The sequence below is a fragment of the Salvelinus namaycush genome, chromosome 24 (genome assembly GCF_016432855.1).
Source record: "Salvelinus namaycush isolate Seneca chromosome 24, SaNama_1.0, whole genome shotgun sequence".
Classification (NCBI taxonomy): domain Eukaryota; kingdom Metazoa; phylum Chordata; class Actinopteri; order Salmoniformes; family Salmonidae; genus Salvelinus; species Salvelinus namaycush.
In genome coordinates, this window is record NC_052330.1 from 6,790,035 (window position 1) to 6,810,025 (window position 19,991).

At 44.3% G+C, this 19,991-nt stretch overlaps 1 protein-coding gene across 3 annotated transcripts; it reads left to right on the forward strand.

Annotated features, from left to right (window-relative positions):
• Positions 1-453: 453 nt before the first annotated feature.
• On the forward strand, positions 454-19,555 carry LOC120019638 (sentrin-specific protease 6-like). 3 transcript variants are annotated; one of them, XM_038962992.1, is made up of 23 exons: positions 454-777; positions 3,448-3,541; positions 4,017-4,083; positions 4,686-4,801; positions 4,941-5,096; positions 5,924-6,003; positions 10,764-10,864; positions 11,448-11,895; positions 12,244-12,494; positions 13,703-13,840; positions 14,010-14,043; positions 14,350-14,538; positions 14,757-14,941; positions 15,103-15,263; positions 15,438-15,554; positions 15,729-15,851; positions 16,047-16,139; positions 16,621-16,991; positions 17,170-17,261; positions 17,354-17,442; positions 17,602-17,670; positions 17,829-17,979; positions 18,402-19,555. In XM_038962992.1, the coding sequence occupies exons 1-23, from the start codon at positions 750-752 to the stop codon at positions 18,630-18,632; spliced, it is 3,384 nt and encodes a 1,127-aa protein (XP_038818920.1). In that variant the 5' UTR covers positions 454-749; the 3' UTR covers positions 18,633-19,555. The 3 variants fall into 3 exon arrangements, with proteins under 3 accessions (XP_038818920.1, XP_038818919.1, XP_038818921.1); XM_038962991.1 differs by having other exon boundaries at positions 456-777; positions 14,335-14,538; XM_038962993.1 differs by lacking the exon at positions 3,448-3,541 and having other exon boundaries at positions 469-777; positions 14,335-14,538.
• The last annotated feature ends 436 nt before the right edge of the window (positions 19,556-19,991 follow it).

The following is a 19,991-nucleotide window of genomic DNA, read 5'->3' on the forward strand; positions in this document are numbered from 1 at the left end:
TGATTTCATTCAGAGCAACAATACAGCACTGAGAAGTGAGTCGGCTATGTGACATGAGAGGGGACTCGGGGATGGTTCAGCTTCTCCTAGAGAGTTGTCGCCACCTAGCAGTTCACTGTGGTTTGGGAATGGGAATTTAGGGATGTGGTATTTCTGAATGAAATCAGTTATGCGAACACTGCTGAATAGTAGGGATGGGAAGATAGCTTTTTCTTGTCTTCGTCAATACATCACATATTTTGTCACTTCGCACATAAGCACTTATTTTCAAGCAATAATTAGTCACAGGCTTATCATGGTAGATGACTGTAACCATGGTTCAACTTACTTGCAGTTGTTTAGCCAGCCCTTACCTTCACAGGCCGAATAATACTACAATGAGGCAACAGCAGCAGAGGTGCCGAAGTAGACCCACATGTATTATTTTGATAATGTTTTACCTAGCACCTCTGAGTAATAGGCAAATCAATAACGTTGGGCTTTTCTAGCTACCAAACAATGTTACCCCATTTACAACTAGCTAGGTACTTTGTAACAATCGAATGGGCACAATGTGTGTAGAGCTAGCACAATTATTCTGAGACCATTACGGTACATTTGGCAACTAACTGTTTGTTGGCTGAAAAAGTAATCGACACATTCTGCGTTGTGCGTAGAACCACAAAAGCCAACTCGCGATCCCTCTGCGAGATTGGGTCGCTGGTGAGCAGCAAACACCATCTGAAAGAGGAAGAGAACATGGAATAAACATGGCACACAACATAAGCTTTTTTGAAGGTAAAGTGAGACTTATTTTACCTAGCTAATTGTAAAGGCAAGGCGGCAATGTTTGTTAGCGATCGTATTCCCAGGTCTCTAAACGAGACGTCGGATCCAGCGCGCGTGCCTCAAATTTGGTTTCAAGCCTGTTCGGAGAGCGCTAGCATCTAGCTAGCGAGCTAAAGTTAGCTATTCCTTCCAGAACTAGCTAGCTACATTTATTCACATAACTTACATCTGTAGCTACATTGTTCACCGCGAATGGACATTTCAGAACCAAAAAGACCTAATTAAAAAGACCTAATACGATTACAATGGAATTATCAGAGTCACGTTGCTTTACTGAACGCCGTCTATAGTTATGCTAGCTACTAAGCTAGCTAGCTAACTTGTCCGTGTATGTCTGACTAGCTAGCCAGAAGCTATCTGACTACCTACTAGCTAAGCTAGCTAGCCTCAAATGTCGTAGGAAATGGGACACGGTTTTACTGACATAAGTTTGCGCAGTATTTTACAGGAGTAATTTGTTTACATAAATTATAGCTTGCTGCGCCATGGGGTAAAGTTGTAACTTACTTGTGGACGTAGGTACTGAATGTACTGTAGATAATGGTCAAGATTGAACAGTCAGACAGCAAGGCCTAGCTGGCTAACGTTAGTTACCTAGACATAATTGTTGACAGGCCTTCATGTCAGCTATACTTTTACATGTCCTTTTGTTTTTCATTTGAAAATATTTAACAGTGGATCAACCTAACGTTATTTGTTGGTTAGCAATCAAGCTAACGTTAGTTATAAACAATACATTCTTTATGCTTTTCAAGGTCTTAAAACTCAGAGAAGGGTTGTCAGTTTCCATTTCAGACAGCGCATAACAAAGTAGCTAGTCTGATGGTGTTCATGTAAATAGCCAGCAAATAAATGAGCAACTTTATAATATGCATTCTTATATCAAAGTGCTAACTTGCTCAAAAACAAGGAAGGGAACACTTCTGTAAGCACCATGCCAGTGTGGAATGTGGTGTCTCCAAATTCAGTGTGTTGGGGGTGGGGGAGTTGAGGCTATAGGTATAACTACGGTATATCATCTGCACATAACTCTTAACAAGACGAACACTTTAAATATATTTTGCTGTTAACACTCGTAGTCATGACCAATTAAGTAATAGGCATAAGTATTTAATTGCCTGTGCCACAGACTGTGGCGCAAGGAAGTAGTTAATGAGGACAGTATGCAACCCAAAGGCATATTGATAAAGGCAACTCCTGGAATAACTTTGTTTATTAGTTATTTCTATACTAAATTACTAGCTTTATAGACCACATCCTGGGAGAGGGGTCAGTACATTGAGACATTAATCTGACAGATTCTAAAGGGAGCCTAAATGTAATTCTAGAAAACTCTAAAAACACATGACAATCTTCTTCCATTATAAATAACTGTAAGTGCCTACAGTGGGTCAGCTAAGTGGGAAATATCTTGCTGTACCTAGCATAGACTGGTTTGGGCTGTCTTGCGGCAGTCTGTCTGGCAACAGTGCCCACAGTGTTGAGAAGGGAACAAAGCTGCAGTGACTGTGTCATTGAGCCATGGGTTTGATCCACTGAGCCAGACTCAAAGCAATCCTTCAACTGCTGTGCCTATCTATGACTGACCAGCCTCATTCATTTAGACTGCTGATGGTGTTATGAAGGTGGGCTAACACATGTAGGGTGGAAGCCTTGATTTCATAACACTGTAAGGATAGCCTACAGTGTTAGGAAATCAAATCATAGCTAGTCGGGTGAAAATGGAACGAGCTCAGTGGTCAAGCCATTACCTAATTATCTAGGCTACAGTTGGTGTACTAAGATCCGGTATAAATACATTCTAACTGTTAGCCTAAACACTTAGTGACAGAGTTTTTGACAGCAAAATATAGACCCTTTGGCTAACTGCCACATCCCCAGCTTCACTGCGTACCCTGCTGCTGTGCCACATAGTATTTATTGGAAAACATTTTAAGTGCTTCCTTGAAATGGTTTCCTACAGCGGTGAAATGTCTATCCTCAGACATTGATATGGAGAGGCCTACAGTTATGTGATTGCACAAAACACACCTACTCAAAGCATCATGCAAATAACTTTTTGTGAAATACCGCCATCCCAAAAACGTTTTTGCCGTCTCTAAACCAGCTATTGTGATTGTCGTGAGATATTACGACTCCACCGTGTCTCATTTTCGAGCAGCATGGTGCTACGCCTCTAAGCCTGTTACACATTTATGATGAGAGTCACCATAGGAAATGAGTCTTGTCGTCCACAGAGAGGGGGAGTAGCTCCTTGGCAAACACCTGCTCTGTTGTCAGCTGCCGATGTGTCTCCTCTGCTTACAGTTTTATCGCAGACATGATTTAAGCTTTATTCATCAAAGAACATAGAAGGGCTATTCAGTTATTTCTTTGTTGACTTGACTTTAGGTTGAGGCTATTTGGCTTCATCTTAACATCAGATTCATAATTTAGTTTTAGGATTACTCATGAATCGAAGTTCTCTTTGATGATTTGAATGATGCATATGGTGCTAATACAAGCAGTGTTGAAATGATTAGTGCAACTCCTAGAAGTACACATGCTCATTTCAACTGATGCCCTCATTTTCCCGTCGTATAACTGAACTCATGCAAGTTGTGGTTTATTATATTCAAGCTCTGGATAGATCAGAGGCCAGGCGAGATGGAGGGTACAAGCAGAACTGGAGCTTTTCTCTTTCTGAAGGCAGTGAAGAGGAGAGGAGACATGAGTAAGCATTTCTCCTCCGGACCTCATTTCAGCACTCGGCATCGCTGCATTGCATCAATTTCACCCTGCCACCCGCCGTATCCACCAGACTGACAGACCCCACGATTCTTTCTGTTCTGTTTATTAGTATTCCCACCTGAGAGCCTGCCTGCCACCAGCTTAATATACAGATATGGCCACATGCACACGCACTGTCTGCATGCAGAGTCTGTGTTGTAATAGAAGTGTGTAGACTGTAGAAGTGTTTTACACCAGGGATACAAACTGACAGTGATGTTACTGTAAAACTACATGTATCACAGAATCATGCGGTTACATATGACATCATATGACATTGTAATTCAATAATTGATGTAGTCCAGTAACTTAAGGAACTACCCAATATGTTTGTCTGATGGTTTGGTCTAAGTGGACATAAAACCAAGGCATTATCTAACCACGCTCTTCCACCCCTTTTTCTCTTATTTTCTCCTAAGTTGCACATCGGTGGTGACCACGAAGGAGATGGATGGACAGCAGCACTCCTCCCCAGAGGGGCAGAAGGTACTGTAGGCTACCTCCCTCACGAAGGAAATCCTTATCGTGCACCCCTCCGCGTTACTCACATCTATGGCATTGTTGCTCGCAGCAGGCTACAGGCTTTCTGCTCTGTCCTGTTGGTGCCCTCTGCCGTTCTGTCTCATCTCCCTCCCTTTTTATATGTCCTTATTCTTTCTTTCTCTCCTTTCTTTTTCTTTCTCTCTCGCTCTGTCAAATCTTGTATGGCAAAGGCATCCAGAGGACTCCAGCTTTGTACCAGCAAAAATGTTCTGTGCTGCTGCTGGTGAAAAGTAAATGTTGTGACATTTTGATGCTAACTGCACTGTTAGAATACACAGAACATTTAATCCGGTGAAATTTGTTGTGAATGTGATATTATTTAGGGGTATTATTACTAAATATTCAAAACCTGTTTCTCTTGTCTCAACTGAACAGTGAACAAGAACATCAGCTCAGTGCTGTTTTTGCCGTGACTTTATCAGTGTTTAATGCAGCATCACTCAGGCATATACTGTATGCTCTCAGCCCGAAATGCACTGCAACATACTTTATGTAATCAGATCCTCTTTGTTAATTCTCTTCTTTGTTGTCTCTCTCTCCACCAGTCCCCCGCTCTTAGGCACTTCTCTTCTGCGGATCCCCTGAAAACATATGAAAACAGGCCAAATACAAATAATCACATAAGGGCTCTAAACAAACTAGGAACTGGCAAGAGGCTAAGGTATGGCACATCATTGTTGCTAGTATCTCTCCTGTCCAAGTTGGAACGTTTTGATGACAATGGCAAATATGATAATGAACAAATTCGACCTGTGTTCAGTGAAACCCGGCGGATGTTGTTTCTCTGCTTTCCTCTCTAGTGAAATTCCATACCCGGTAGCAACGACGTCGCCAATGCCGAACAGAACAGACTATTTAATCGGCAGCCCAACACTGCCTCAAGGGGTCGTTCTACAGGGGAGACACTTTCAGCACACCCACCATGTTCCTGCTGCAATGAGGAAAACTGTCCAAAGGTATGAGCCCTCACGGAAGTCACACTCTAGTCGTCCTGCAAAACAAAGCATCGAAAGCGACTCTGTGGTTTTGTATGTCAGAACGCTTGATTTCTCCCAAGTTGCCAGGTAGGGCTGGATCTCTAGTCGATCGAAGAGAGAACATGTTACTCTCCCTTTTTATGTAAGGGGTTGATCAATTCCGTTTGGCTAATTGCCATCAAGTTGGAGGTGCAGCCCATTTAATCATGGATCATCACAATTATTGTGTTAGACTTGATTGTATTGCTAGATGAGACTTACTCTCTCCATTTTCCTTTCTTAAGCAACCTTGACTTAAAGGAAAGGTAAGACATTGAACCCAGAGGACTTTCTCAGCCATGCTTTGTGCTGCAACCACTCGTAGTGAGCTGAATGGTCTGCTCTCTTTGTCCTGTTCTGACTTTGCATTTCATGTCATGCTGTAGTCAAAGCAGTAGTGCCTGTGCCGATGTGCGTTTGTACTTTTTAGCTAACTTAATACCCTGCTCAACCTGCATCCACCCACCTTTGGTCTGGATCTGTAGGGCACTGACTGAAGTCTGTTTGCATGGAATATCCCATGTCATGTGTTTCATCATAGCCTTACTCCATTGTGAAATAGCTTCATTTGCGCTCCTACACTTCATATTGCATATTTTGCTTATCTCCAATGATCCACTGCGGATTTGAGTTGTTTACCTAATTTATGGCTGTTGACAAAAAAAGTATTTGTTTTAAATGGCTGTGCTTCTGACCAGAGCCATAGATTTAGACATATCTAGATATATGGCTGTGCTTCTGACCAAACTGTGCCATTTTTCCCGCAGAAAAGAGTACAGCACCACCCAGCAGCAGATCCAACCAGTAGAAGTAGAGAGCATCATTCTCACCTGTCCAGAGAGCCCAGGTAAGACGACACTGTGCCCTTACATTCACTGTATTTCAGGGTTTCCGTTATGAAAATGTGGCGCCGGACATTTGACCGGCAGCATTTAAATTTACCGGACATTTGAGTAATGTACCGGACCCATGTGCAGTGGGTGCGTAACCTGATTAGGGTGTCCAATCACCGTTTTCAGAATGACAGAAGTCACATTTTAGATTATGGTAAATAGTCGTTAGAAGAACTGTCCACATTTACATTTTCCTCAGACGACAAAATGAGTAATGAGTAGCAAAATCGCTAGCCTATGTATAGGCGGCACGTGAGTTTCAAGTTTGGAGAATAACATTTCACCGTAAAAATGCACCTTTTATAATAAAGCATTCCATGCATCATCGCATTTGCAGACTTATGTAAGATAGCCTACTATTCGTAATGTGATGAGTAGATTGGATAGTCAAAATGTAGGGTAATAATATAACTCGATCACTATTCGCAAAAAAAGACAGTTCAATGCATGGCTGAGCGCGTAGAGGCCTGGGCTATAGGCCATATCGGGTACGTTCCTTCTTTCTTTGCACGTGAAACACATTTCTTGCGATTCTACTGCACTTTATATGACTGGAGACATTAGCAGAATCTTGTTAAATAAAACAAATTACAGGGTAGCCTACTCTAACACTGACAAACAATCAAAGCATTTCTTGTCCATATGATAGGCCTATGAGAAGGGGATACACAACTAGAATATGACGTCCATCTAAACTGGAGGAGGTAATTATTGTCCAAAAACAAACTTTTAAGTGGCATTGACCCAACAATGATAGTGTGAATATGTGCAGTGTGCACCAGGGATATGGCTGTTGCTCTCCGCTGGTTCCAATATGATAGGCTATAGGCCTGTTGTTCGCTCAACTAAAAGACAGTTTAGTCTTTTCATTGTCATCTCTTTACAGCAATAGTTTTGAAAGCAAATAGCTATGTTTTCTTGTGATTGAATGTAGAAATTTTGTGATATGCCTTGCTGGGTGTCTGTACTTTTCACTGACAGTCACAACTCAACAATCATTTATTTGGTATTTGCAGTGCACGCTGCCAAAATTGCGCGGGTTGCCTTTCCTCCCGACTGTAGGCAATGCGATTTTTAAAAATCCACAAGGTGTCATTTTTTTTACGGCTAGGAGAAGCTAATGATCCTCTGTGGTCAAATCTTGCTTTAGTAACCTATTTTGAAGTATGGTATTTATTTATGTATCGACAGGAGTAGGCTAATTAGGCTATATAATTTTGCCAATTTAATATGGTTTACTAAGGGAAGGCTTAGCTTCCCCTAGCCTTGAAGACATGCCGCATATGAGCCTATGCCAATCTACTATCCCCATTTGTAGAAAAGTCTACCTATTCTATTTGTCAGCTTGTCGAGAAACAAATAGCCCAAATAGGCTATGGGACGATAGATCCCAAATTCATATAACCAGTAAGCCTAGGCTACATTAACAAACAAAAAAAGTTGAAGCAATGAATCTGCAACATATCAGAACATTCAGCTTAAAATGTTGCTAAACTATAATGTAACTTTTTTAGTGCAGCAATGTGCACAAGGCAGTAGGCTACGCGCGAATGTGCATTTGGCTACTGGACAATGAAAGAAAGTTGATAACCAATAGAACATGAGAGAAATAGGCTACTGGTTTCAATTAGAGGTCGACCGATTATGATTTTTCAACGCTGATACCGATTATTGGAGGACCAAAAAAAAGCCGGTGCCGATTAATCGGCCGATTTGTTTATTTATTTGGTCACTTCCCTGACCAAGGCCCTTCTCCCCCGATTTCTTAGTTTGGCAGAGCAGCCAGCTCTAGGAAGAGTCTTGGTGGTTCCAAACTTTTCCATTTACGAATGATGGAGGCCACTGTGTTCTTGGGGACCTTCAATGTTGCAGACATTTTTTTGTACCCTTCGCCAGATCTGTGTCTCGACACAATCCTGTCTCGGAGCGCTACGGACAATTGCTTCAATCTCGTGGCTTGGTTTTTGCTCTGACATGCACTTATAATTGTGGGACCTTATATAGACAAGGTGTGTGCCTTTTCTAAATCGTTTCCAATCAATTGAATTCACCACAGGTGGACTCCGATCAAGTTGTAGAAACATCTGAAGGATGATCAATGGAACAGGATGCACTTGAGCTCAATTTCGAGTCTCATGGGAAAGGCTCTGAATACTTATGTAAATTAAGAATTTCTGGTTTTTATTTTTAATGAATGAGCAAAACTTTCTAAAAAACCAATTTTTGCTTTGTCATTATGGGGTATTGTATGTAGATAAGGATTTTTTAATTTATTGAATCAATTTTTAGAATAAGGCTGTAACGGAATTTTTTTTGGGAAAAAGTCAAGGGGTCGCAATACTTTCCGAATGCACTGTATATGCACTGTATATACAAAAGTATGTAAACACCCCTTCAAGTGAGTGGATTTTTGCTATTTCAGCCCCACCCGTTGCTGATAAGATAATACAATTGAGTACACAACCATGCAATCTCCATAGACAAACATTGGCAGTAGAATGGCCTTAATGAAGAGCTCAGTTACTTTCAACGTGGTACCGTCATAGGATGCCACCTTTCCAACATGTAATTTCGTCAAATTTCTGCCCTGCTAGAGCTGCCCCGGTCGACTGTAAGTGCTATTATTGTGAAGAGGAAACGTCAAGGAGCAATAACGCCTCAGCCGCATAGTGGTAGGCCACACAAGCTCACAGAACGGGACCACCGAGTGCTGATGGGCGCAGCGCGTAAAAAATGTCTTTCATCGGTTGCATCACTCACTACTGAGTTTCAAACTGCCTCTTCAAGCAACGTCCGCACAGTAACTTTTAGTCGGGAGCTTCGTGAAATGGGTTTCCATGGCCGAGCAGCTGCACACAAGCCTAAGATCACCATGCGCAATGCCAAGTGTCAGCTGGAGTGGTGTAAAGCTCGCCATCATTGGACTCTGGAGCAGTGGAAATGCATTCTCTGGAGTGATGAATCACTCTTCACCATCTGGCAGTCCGACGGACGAATCTGGGTTTGGCGGATGCCAGGAGATTCGCTACCTGCCCGACTGCATAGTGCCAACTGTAAAGTTTGGTGGAGGAGGCATAATGGTCTGGGGCTGTTTTTAATGGGTCGTGCTAGCTCCCTTAGTTCCAGTGAAGAGAGATCTTAACGCTACAATGTACAATGACATTCTAGACGATTCTGTGCTTCCAACTTTGTGGCAACAGTTTGCGGAAGGCCCTTTCCTGTATCAGCATTGATATTGGCGGGAACTGGAACACGCTGTCGTAAACGTCAATCCAGAGCATTTCAAACATGCTCAATGGGTGACATGTCTACTGGAATTGTGTACAGATCCTTGCTATATGGGGCCGTGCATTATCAAGCTGAAACATGAGGGGATGGCAGCGGATGAATGGTACGACAATGGGCCTCAGGATCTCGTCACGTTATCTCTGTGCATTCAAATTGCCATTGATAAAATGCAGTTGTGTTTGTTGTCCGTAGCTTATGCCTGCCCATATCATAACCCAACCGCCACCGTGAGGCACTCTGTTCACAACATTGACATTTAGAAAACCGCTCGCCCACATGATGCCATCCGGTACAGTTGAAACCAGGATGAATCCGTAAAGAGCACACTTCTGCAGCGTGCCAGTGGCAATCGAAGGTGAGCATTTGCCCACTGAAGTCGGCTACGATGTCAAACTTCGGTCCGGGTAAGACACTGGTGAGGACGACGAGCACGCAGATGAGCTCCCATGAGATGGTTTCTGGCAGTTTGTTCAGAAATTCTTCGGGTTGTGCAAACCCACAGATTCATCAGCTGTCTGGGTGGCTGGTCTCAGAGGATCCCGCAGGTGAAGACTGATGTTGAGGTCCTGGGGTGGCGTGGTTATACGTTGTGAGGCTGGTTGGACGTACTGACAAATTCTATAAAATGACGTGGAGGTGGCATATGGTAGAGAAAAGAACGTTCAATTCTCTGGCAACAGCTCTGGTGGACAATTCATGCAGCCCAACATCATGATTTTCTCTACAAAATGTTTGTGATACAAATGTAAAAAGCATGTCAAGTTTCTGTGTGAGAATTGCTAGAACAATCTGAGATGCCCAAACCATCCTGACATGGAATCACCCAGCATGGTTTTATATGTGGACAAAGTGTACTGTACTAAGATGGCATGGGTAAATGCTAGTGTATGTAATGTGATGTAATGTGGGACTTGGTACTAGGTGGTAGAGGGTGTCTGGATGTGGCTTTGCAGTCTCAGTCTCTGGCAGTGAAGGCTGTAGGGTCTGCGGGGCAGCAGATCTGTGCTGAGCCTCCTGCCTGTGTCTGCCAGAGGGGGATTGCAGCAGGCCTCACAGATTACTCCGCCTGCAAAGCTCCTCTGAGAGGAAGGAGAGAGAGAGCCTGGCGGTCACAAATGAGCATGGGGAGGAAAGCAGCACACACAGGCAGTCAGGCTAATAAAGCACACTGTGCCCAGCCAGCCAACTCCTGCACAGCAAAATATTATGGGAGTGATGATGATCACATGTGGTGCAGCAAGGTGACCTTGGAACATTGGAACACTGCACCCATGTGAAACTTTTCCCCAAGGGCAATTTTTTCCACTCTGGCAATTTGTGTTTGTGTTGAAGATGAGGCTGGTTCTTAACCAGTTGTTACTGCACACTGTATATGACAGATAAGTCATATTTTTCCTTTCCATGTTATCTTTTGTTTCCTTTATAGCCAACGACAACTCGAGCATCAAACGGCGTGTCCAGCAGCACAGTCGGAGAGCCTCGGCGGAGGGCTGTTGTAGCTTTCCCTTGCAGGTTCAGACCGAGGAGGTAAGAGCAGTTGCTTATACACTTTGTCATCTCGGAGTAGGAGTGCTGATCTAGGATCTGTTTTTGCTTTTACATTATAATGGATATGTTAATATGGACGGGGGAGGCTGATCCTAAGTCAGCACTCCTACTCTGAGATGCTTTATGTATAGGTCCTGAAGGTGGAAAAGGACCTGTGCCTGCTTAGTAAGTGCATGTCTCTGTGGTCATCTAGATTTGACTGTTTAGTGTTTACCATGCAGCCTTTCCATATGAGAGGACTCTGACCCTGCTGGGCTGGAGTGGCAGCTACTTCCCTCTGGGCCTTTCTCTCAGGCCTTGCTAGTCAACTATCAAACCATCCAGCCTGCTCCTTCCTGTCTGAGTCATACCTTTAGTGCTGGGCCTAGAGCCAGAGATGAATAAATACCTGACTAGAAAGAAGCATGTGTAACAGTTCCACTTCAGTGGACCATTTCAACCCAAAAGGGCAGACAGGTTTTAAGACGATACCCCTGACAGATAGTGTTGAGAAGAAAAGCAAAGTATTTGAATGTGAATGTATCTGCTGCTGAAATGAAATTGTCTCTCGTCTTTTTTGCAGGCCCTACATCCAAACGTAGTGTGCGGGAAGTGTAGCAAATCCAGTGAAAACAGCACCATGTGTGAACACTGCGGGAACCCCTTGGCGTTGGAGGCCCCCCACCTCCACCACCCCCCTGCAGCCCAGCCTACGTCCCCCACGCCCAGACTCCCCATCCGACCCCACCCCCATACCAACCAGCACCCCTCCCCAGGAGCCAACAATCTACAGCTGAGGAAGAACAACTTCTACGGTTCGGCCTCGACCTTGAGGGCGCCGCCGCTGCGCGTGGACACTGTGATGAACCCGCCCATCCCGGTACGCATTACCACCCGGGCCGGCCTGCTACTGCCACACAACGGGAGACCCGTGGGGGCTGGGCTAGTGGGGAGCTGCTGCGCCGGGAAAGTCGCCGCCAACAAAGGCAGGAGGACGGCGGCCGCCAAGCTACACAAGATCAACGACCCCAGTAAGTCTACTGATCCATCCCAACCTGCTAAGTACTCACTTCTCGCATCTCCCTACAGTGGTTATTGTCAGGGTTTACCTCAGGGCTTTGCATTGTGTAAGGTAGTGCAGGAAGTTTTCATTTAAATTGGCAGTACAGAATGTTCTTGCTAGTAAACCACACACTTCAAAACCACTAGCACCTGTCTGTACATCTTACCTCTCTCACACAAGGTCACATTTGTTTGCAAACGAATGCCACTTTTCAAAATCTAAATCTCCTGCTCTTCTTGAAAGAATACATTCAACTATGGTGGAGCGAGTGACTCATTCTCAGTCATGAAATGTCTGTAATGTGTGTGTGTTCCAGTCGTGCTGTCCAGTGACGATGATGAGGAGGATGAAGCAGACGACGGCAGCACTGGTAGCGTCAACAGGCTGGACAGCGTCTCCCCGCTGCCCGCTGACTCGGCCCACTCCTCGCCAGCGCCCTCCGGAGGCAGGGTAGAGGCGGCAGTGAAGAGTAGCGCAGGAGAGGAGCAGGAGGAGATCACCTCTGATTTCTTCTCCGACGTCGACAGCAGAATCTCACTACCCAAAAGGAACCGCATGAAAGATCAGGTATGTGTCCGCTTCTTTGAGATACACTGAGTGTACAAAACATTAAGGACACCTGCTCTTTCCGTGACACAGGCTGACCAGGTGAAAGTTGTGATCACTTATTGATGTCACTTGTTAAATCCACTTCAATCTGTGTATATGAAGGGGAGTAGAAAGGTTGAAGAAGGATTTCTATGCCTTGAGAAATGGATTGTGTATGTGTGCCATTCAGCGGGTGAATGGGCAAGACAAAAGATTAAAGTGCCCTTTGAACGCGGTATGGTAGTAGGTGCCAGGCGCACCGGTTTGTGTCAAGAACTGCAACGCTGCTGAGTTTTTCACGCTCAACAATTTCCTGTGTGTATCAAGAATGGTCCACCACCCAAAGGACATCCAGCTGCCAACTTGACACAACTGTTAGAGTCAACATGTGCAAGGATCCATGTGGAACGCTTTCGACACCTTGTAGAGTCCATGCACTGACGAATTCAGGCTGTTCTTAGGGCTGGAGGGGTAGACAAGTCAATATTAGGAAGGTGTTCCTAATATTTGGTATACTCTCTATATATTTAAAATGATTTTTTTTGTTTTATTCAGACTGGGATAGCATGAAATGAGTAGTGTCGGGGGCTGGGATTTGTACCCATGTTGTGGTAGTGTATATGTGCTGCACCAGCCTCTGTGTATAGGATGGCACTTGTGTGGATACGTAATGAAATGTTGTTGATCCCGCAAGGATGTTTCCGCAGTTCTCTTCTCAAAGGTCGGCCACATTTAGTACACAGGCCTAGCTATAGTGAGCCAGTCTGATAGTGAGCTGTTTTGGAACATTTCAGTCTGGATTTATTGACCCTGTCCGTCAGAATGTCCTTGAGAACTCAATGTTCCTGATCTGCTCTCTCAAGGTAACATTGTGGGTTGTTTTGCTTGGCAGCAAGTTATATTACTCTGTGTTTCTTTATTCACTAAGATAGTCCCACTCCCAATGGCCAAAAACAACTCACGATTATGTCTCCTAATTTACTTTTTGTGTGTTCAGGATCGTTTTCCTTTGAGAAACATACCGCTCCTGACATTTAGCTTTCAAACTAATTATGCAGCTGAATCTAAATGACCAGTTGAGGAAGAATCCGATATTGTTGGCAAGACGAGTACTGTACATGATTGGTCCCTAAGAGGAATGAATGATACGAGGCGGCAGATTTCGAGGCTGACCGTGTGTTTTTCAGTTTGGAAACCAAATACCCGACGACTCTACACCCAGGAAAAAACAGAAGACCTCCCCCTACAAGCTGGACAGCATCATCCTGGACTGTAGGAGCGTGAGAGTAGGGACTCTTCGCAGGATGGTGACCAAACCTGTCATTGTAAGTACTCCGCTCCTGTACTCTGTTCTCTCTCTGTACAGACACTGTCGTGCTTATCAAAAATCGTGCCAAAAAAAATAGCCTATAGCAATATGGTCAAAGCTGAAATTATTTATACTAATTGTCTTACTGACATAATGTATCATTCAACCATCTCTTTGTCTTTCAGTTTACGGGCGATTACATTCAACTTGAAACTGAAGGTGAGAGACATAAGAACATAAAATGTCTTACGCATTTTTTCCCTCTGCTCTCCAATGACAAAATGTTGTAGATGCATTATACGCACACTCTTATACAGTATGAAGGGTGGCATAATTCCAATACATTTCCCAAAATTCCCATGTTTTCTAGAAATCGTAGTTGGAGGATTCCGAATTTCCTGCTTATTCCCTCCTGTTTCAGGGAATCTTCCAACCAGGGTTTCTGGACAACCTGGGAATTGTGGAAACGTTACTGAAGTTTAGCAAACCTAACAGTATGTGATGTTCTAGTGCTTTGTATCCCAGGCCCTGAAGTGGATTCTCTGGAGAAGGTGCGCCTGCAAGCGTCTGGGCTTATCAGCTGTGAGTGGTGCAGCGTGAGGAAGCTACCCGTGCTCTTCTTCCAGACCACCCAAGAGGAATGTCTGCGGCTTCGCACCCAGCTCAAGATGACCCGCGACAAGGGAGGCCTGTGGTACGACTGTGCCAGCAACGGTGAGAAATGCCAATCGAAAAGTGAAACACCCTTGCCAGTTGCAACATCAGTAGTCTGTAAAATAGTTGGATGAATATGTTTTTTGTTTACAAGACTCGTCAACGTTGTCCCTCTGTTTTGGAGAAGACTTTCTATGACATATTTTTTTGCTAAATCAAGTCTGTGACCTCACGGTCAACAAAATGTCAAGTCTTATTGCTCTCCCTACTCACCCCAGACTCTGACGAGAAGTACATCGTGCTGATCTTTGAGAACGGGCTGTCGATGCACGAGCAGATGATTCTAGAGGAGATTCTACAGGAGATCGGCCGAGCCAACAAACTGAACGAGTTCCCCACTAAACTGCCGTTTGATGAAGCTAACATCAGATTGGTCAACTACAACAAAGCAACAAAAGAAAAGGTGGGCTTTCTCTCCGTGGAAGATTAGCATCTTGGAGCCTTTTGAGACTAGCAAACAAAGTATGTGTTGCCGGTGTTGCCTTTCCTTGGCTTCAGGTTTTCAACAGTCTCTTTTAAACAATCCCTTGACCATGATATTTTGGTTGCATCACTTTCTTGTAGGTAAAGAATAATAACGACAACAATGGCGGTAATGCCAACAACACACCGCCACCAACAGTGCGGACACGCATGGCCACACGGCAGCAGACCAGCACGTTCTTCGATGATGAAGACGATGACATGGCTGAGCTCCAACCCACCTTCACTGGACCAATCGTAAAGTACGAGGGTTATCTATCTCCTACACCTGGGTCATGTTCAAGAAAATGGGCTGAAATAGGAAGGGGCTAACACTCGTTTTCTGTTGTAAACCATTTCACTTCGGTGTGCCCTGTCCTCCTAAGTATCATTCTAAAGTGTTTGTGCCTAATGGTAATTGGATGGTTGTGTTGTAGGTTGATGGTGTACCCACCTCCTCCAGCCAAGGGGGGCATGTCGGTGACTAACGAAGACCTCCACTGCCTTAACGATGGAGAGTTCCTAAACGACGTCATCATAGACTTTTATTTAAAGTTAGTGGCTTTCGCGTTCCGTTGTATATTTCCCATTGTTGTTTTTTGAAGTCACATTCTAGGTTTGATATTCTATAGAAACACAAAGTGCCTGCATTTGTAGTACACTGGGAATTTTGCCAACCTTACAAGGAGAGTGGATTAACAGTTTTTCTGTGTGCATCTTCCCTTTAGATATTTAGTTTTGGAGAAGTTGAAAAAAGAAGACTCACAAAGGAGTCACGTGTTCAGCTCCTTCTTTTACAAGAGGCTCAACCAAAGAGAGAGGAGAAGCATCCCAGACACCACGAACCTAACGTGAGTCTCCTCTCCTCTGCCGAGAGCGGCCGGCCCGACAGCTCCCAGATCTATTTGTGCTGTTTTGCCAACTCATTTGGTCATTATCACGGCAAACATTGTTTTAGTTGTCGAGACGGCACAAACTGATGTGGGACCAGGCAAGGGCAACACATTTCAGACAGAATTCAGTAAACCATGTCTCTTGTTTGCCAGGATCCAGAAGAGGAAGCACAATCGGGTGAAGACGTGGACCCGACATGTAGACCTGTTCCAGAAGGACTTCATCTTTGTTCCCATTAACGAGTCGTGAGTGCTGCTCAATATCCCTGGCTGCGCCCAAATTACACCCTATTCCCTATGTAGTGCACTATATTTGAGTGGAGCCCGACTATATAAGGAAGGGAAAGGGGATACCTAGTCAGTTGCACAACTGAATGCATTCAACCCAACTGGATCAGAGCGGTGCGGGGGGCTGCCTTAATCAACGCCTATGTCATCGGTGCCCAGGGAGCAGTTGTTGTGGGGGTTAACTGCCTTGCTCACGGGCAGAACGGTTGATTTTTCCACCTTGCCGGGATTCGAACAAGCAACCTTTCGGTTACTGTCCCAACACTCTAACCTCTAGGCTACCTGCCATTTGAGATGCAAATTTCAACATGGAAATGAATTGACTGTTTTCTTGTTTCAAGTGCAATGATGAAGGTGAACAGACTGATACAAAATAATAGACAAAGATGGTAGACCTAACTGTCTCTCTTAACCAAACCCATTGCTGTATGTGTTTCAGAGCCCACTGGTACTTAGCAGTGATCTGCTTCCCAGGCCTTCAGGGCCCTCAGTTTGTGACCAACCCCCTATACCAGGCCCCGGAGTCAGCACCAGGGCCGACACAGGCTGCCCCCCAGGGCAGCCCCCCTGACCACTGCCGGCCCCTGTCTCCAGAGCCAGACCACTTTGAGCCTCTGTCCCCAGACAGAGAGGAACCCGTGGCCACCTCAGAGAAGCTGTCCCTCAGTGCCACTGAGGCCTCCTCGGGGAGACACTCTCACAGCGAGCAGCCAAAGGGGGTGTCCACCTGTCCCAATGGGCGCCAAGAGCCTCCCAAGACCTCTGGAGCCAGGGTGAATGGACAGGTCAACGCCCAGCCACAGTACACAGGTAAGGCACAGGCAGATGTCACTACTTGCAAGTAGCATTTCATTGCACTGTGTACAATACACTACGTTGTATCCTGCGCATATGGCAAATAAACTTTGATTGCGATTTCTTGGAAGCTGTGTGGGAACTGACGGGAAATGAATCTGTGATTCACTGGCCTTTTAATTATGTTTTGCAGATGGTCTGCACAGAATCGGTGTGTGTTATGGATCAGGAGGTGGCAATGGTGATGACACCCATACCTTTTCTGATGATCAAAGCTCCTGCCAGGTAACGGTGGAATTTGCTTCTCTGTTTGGTGACATTTCTGAGGAAGTTAAATGAATGTTATGTGTCACGTTGTTGTTTTTCCTTTTGTCTAGGATGAGTGCAGTGAGGATGGTGCACTTGCTGAGGACCCGGTTACCCCTGAGAGCTCGGAGTGTACCTCCAAACCCACCACCTGTAAACAGTGAGTAGGAGAGGATGTTCTACTTGTGCCAGTAGATGGCGATATTGCTCTCCTGACACCTTTGTGGCTAGTGTGATTTGAGGTGATTGTCCATTTCATATTTACCTCAGAATCACAATGTTTAAGCATTTGCTGAGTGATTTTTGTTTGTTTTCTCAGGCCCTGCATTCTCATCATGGACTCGTTACGTGGCCCTTCCAGATCTTCAGTAGTTAAAACATTACGAGAGTAAGTCAATTCTTTCATACTGTTCTGTATATTGTACATTTAGTTTGCCTAATTTGTACGTTATCTAAGTATTACACGCATTGGCGCACCAAAGCAAACCTTCCCAAGCCATTTAAATGTAGTGTTTTTGTTTGTGTGATTTGCGTGTGTAACTGCAGGTACCTGGAGGTGGAGTGGGAGGTGAGGAAAGGAAGTCAGAGGAGTTTTGGGAAGGATCAGATGAAGGGCTCCAACCCACGTGTGCCTCAGCAAGATAACTTCAGCGACTGTGGAGTCTACATCCTGCAGTATGTGGAGAGCTTCTTCGAGGTGAGAGCATAGGCTGAATGCAAAGTGGCTCTGTTCAAAAGTAGTGCACTATATAGGGAATAGGGTGCGATTTTTAGGATGCACACGGCGAGAAATACAACCAGTGCAGTGTATAAAATAACAGACACCTGGGGCCATATAATGAGACGTGGTCCATTTTCATTTTCTATTGGTTGTATTTTTAGATTGGCAATGTTTACCGAATTGATTTACTGTAACAACTACTGATAGCCGACTCTGCTAACCAGAAGTGAATCCCAAATACGGATACCAGCTACTGTTTTAAAGCAATCGCACCAAACCAGGCCTTTATAGACTCTTGATTTTGAAGCTCATTTTCTACCTTACAACACTCCAAAAATAGATGGGACATTGCTTAGGAGTGAATCCATAATAATTACGTTTTTCTGCCCTCCATTCAGAGTCCACTTGCCAGCTTTCATCTCCCCTTGAACCTGGCGGAATGGTTCCTGCAGCAGCGGATGAAGACTAAACGCGAGGAGATCAAGGAGCTCATTCGAAAGATCCAATCCCAACAGAAGGAGGCAGGCCAGGGCTCAGCCAAAGGCTCTCCTGGTGAACAGGAGGTGGGAGGAGAGGATACAGAGGAAGGTGTAGAGATACAGATTCAGAACTTTCCCGTCAGCCCCTGAGGTGCAGTGTCTGGTCTGACACGGCTACCTACCTACTCTCTTTTACTTTGACATGACGGTCCTATCTATCGGGTGGGGCTGCCTGGCCAAGCCTGGAGGTCGGTCCGTCTGCCTTCCTGCTGCCAGGGCCAGGCCTGATTACATGCTGCTGGATTACCCCCCCCCCCCCCCCCCATTATTTCCTAACTGTCCTATTCCTTCCATTTACAACAAAACAAAACATTTTACATTTGTATTGAATAAAACATGTATATATGCTGGATGTTTTTGCTGCCTTTGAGATTTACTGTTTTTTTGATGCCGCGCTACACATGGATGATCATCATCCATATCTGTTTTCTTCATAGATGTTCTTTTTTTCGGGTGCAGAATATACTGTTCCGCTCTTGTATCATATTTTTTATGCATCTGAGTTGTGTAGAGAACTTGCTGTTATTTGTCATTTATAGCCATACCGGTCTGGAAGAAAGTATCATTTTCAAAATCCCAGTACCTCTCATGAATTGCTTAACAAGTACTTGTTAAAGGCCCAGTGCAGTCAAAAACATGATTATCCTGTGTTTCATATATTTTTACACACTAGGAGGTTGGAATAATACTGTATGATAATACTGTATAATGCCCTTTTAGTGTAATAGCTGTTTGATGGGATGAAGACATCACAGCTAGATTTCCGTTTTTCCCTCCCCACTCGGACCCCTCCCAGATAGTCCTAGCTAAATTCTTGCCTGAGAAATTGATCTTTGCTAAGAAGCTATTTGTTGCTTTTTGACCATTTTTAATTGAAAACAATCACAGTAAGGTACTTACTTGTTTCCCAAGTATGATTTGATATTGAGATAAAAAAACGGCTGCATTGAACTTTTTTAAGTCTCTATGTGAGTGGATGGATCTTGAGCATTAAACAGAGATGCAAGAGCACATCATTTGCCTTAGTTTTTATAACATACTGTTGGTCAGCGTTCTTCCCTCCTGTTGTTGGTTTTCCTCTGCATAAAACATGAGTTGAGTGCACCTTTTCTTTAGTAAAATATTTGGGACACTGTTACTGTGATAGAATTCATGTAATTCCATGAGATGTCATCCCATATTCAATATCTCTGTTGTAGAAGTGCATTTGTGCCAGGTTTCATCATCTGGTCGACCCGGGGCTGATAGGATGAAAAGGTGGTCATCTAGATGTGTCTGTCCTCTATTGTTTGAACAAATGACTGCTATTATCCATCATTTAGGGATGATTGGGTCTTGTCATTAATACAGCGATATACAGTTAGTTGATCTTCCTTTGCTCAAAATATTTTATTTTCTATTACCCTAGCTCAAAAAGTTTCATTTACAGGTAACTGCCAAATTAAAGGA

Coding starts and splice junctions, on each gene's coding strand:
- LOC120019638 (XM_038962991.1), top strand. CDS start 750: ATGGCACACAACATAAGCTTTTTTGAAG. Junction 12,495..13,702: donor GGAACCGCATGAAAGATCAG/GTATGTGTCCGC, acceptor TGTGTTTTTCAG/TTTGGAAACCAAATACCCGA. Junction 13,841..14,009: donor TGGTGACCAAACCTGTCATT/GTAAGTACTCCG, acceptor TTTGTCTTTCAG/TTTACGGGCGATTACATTCA.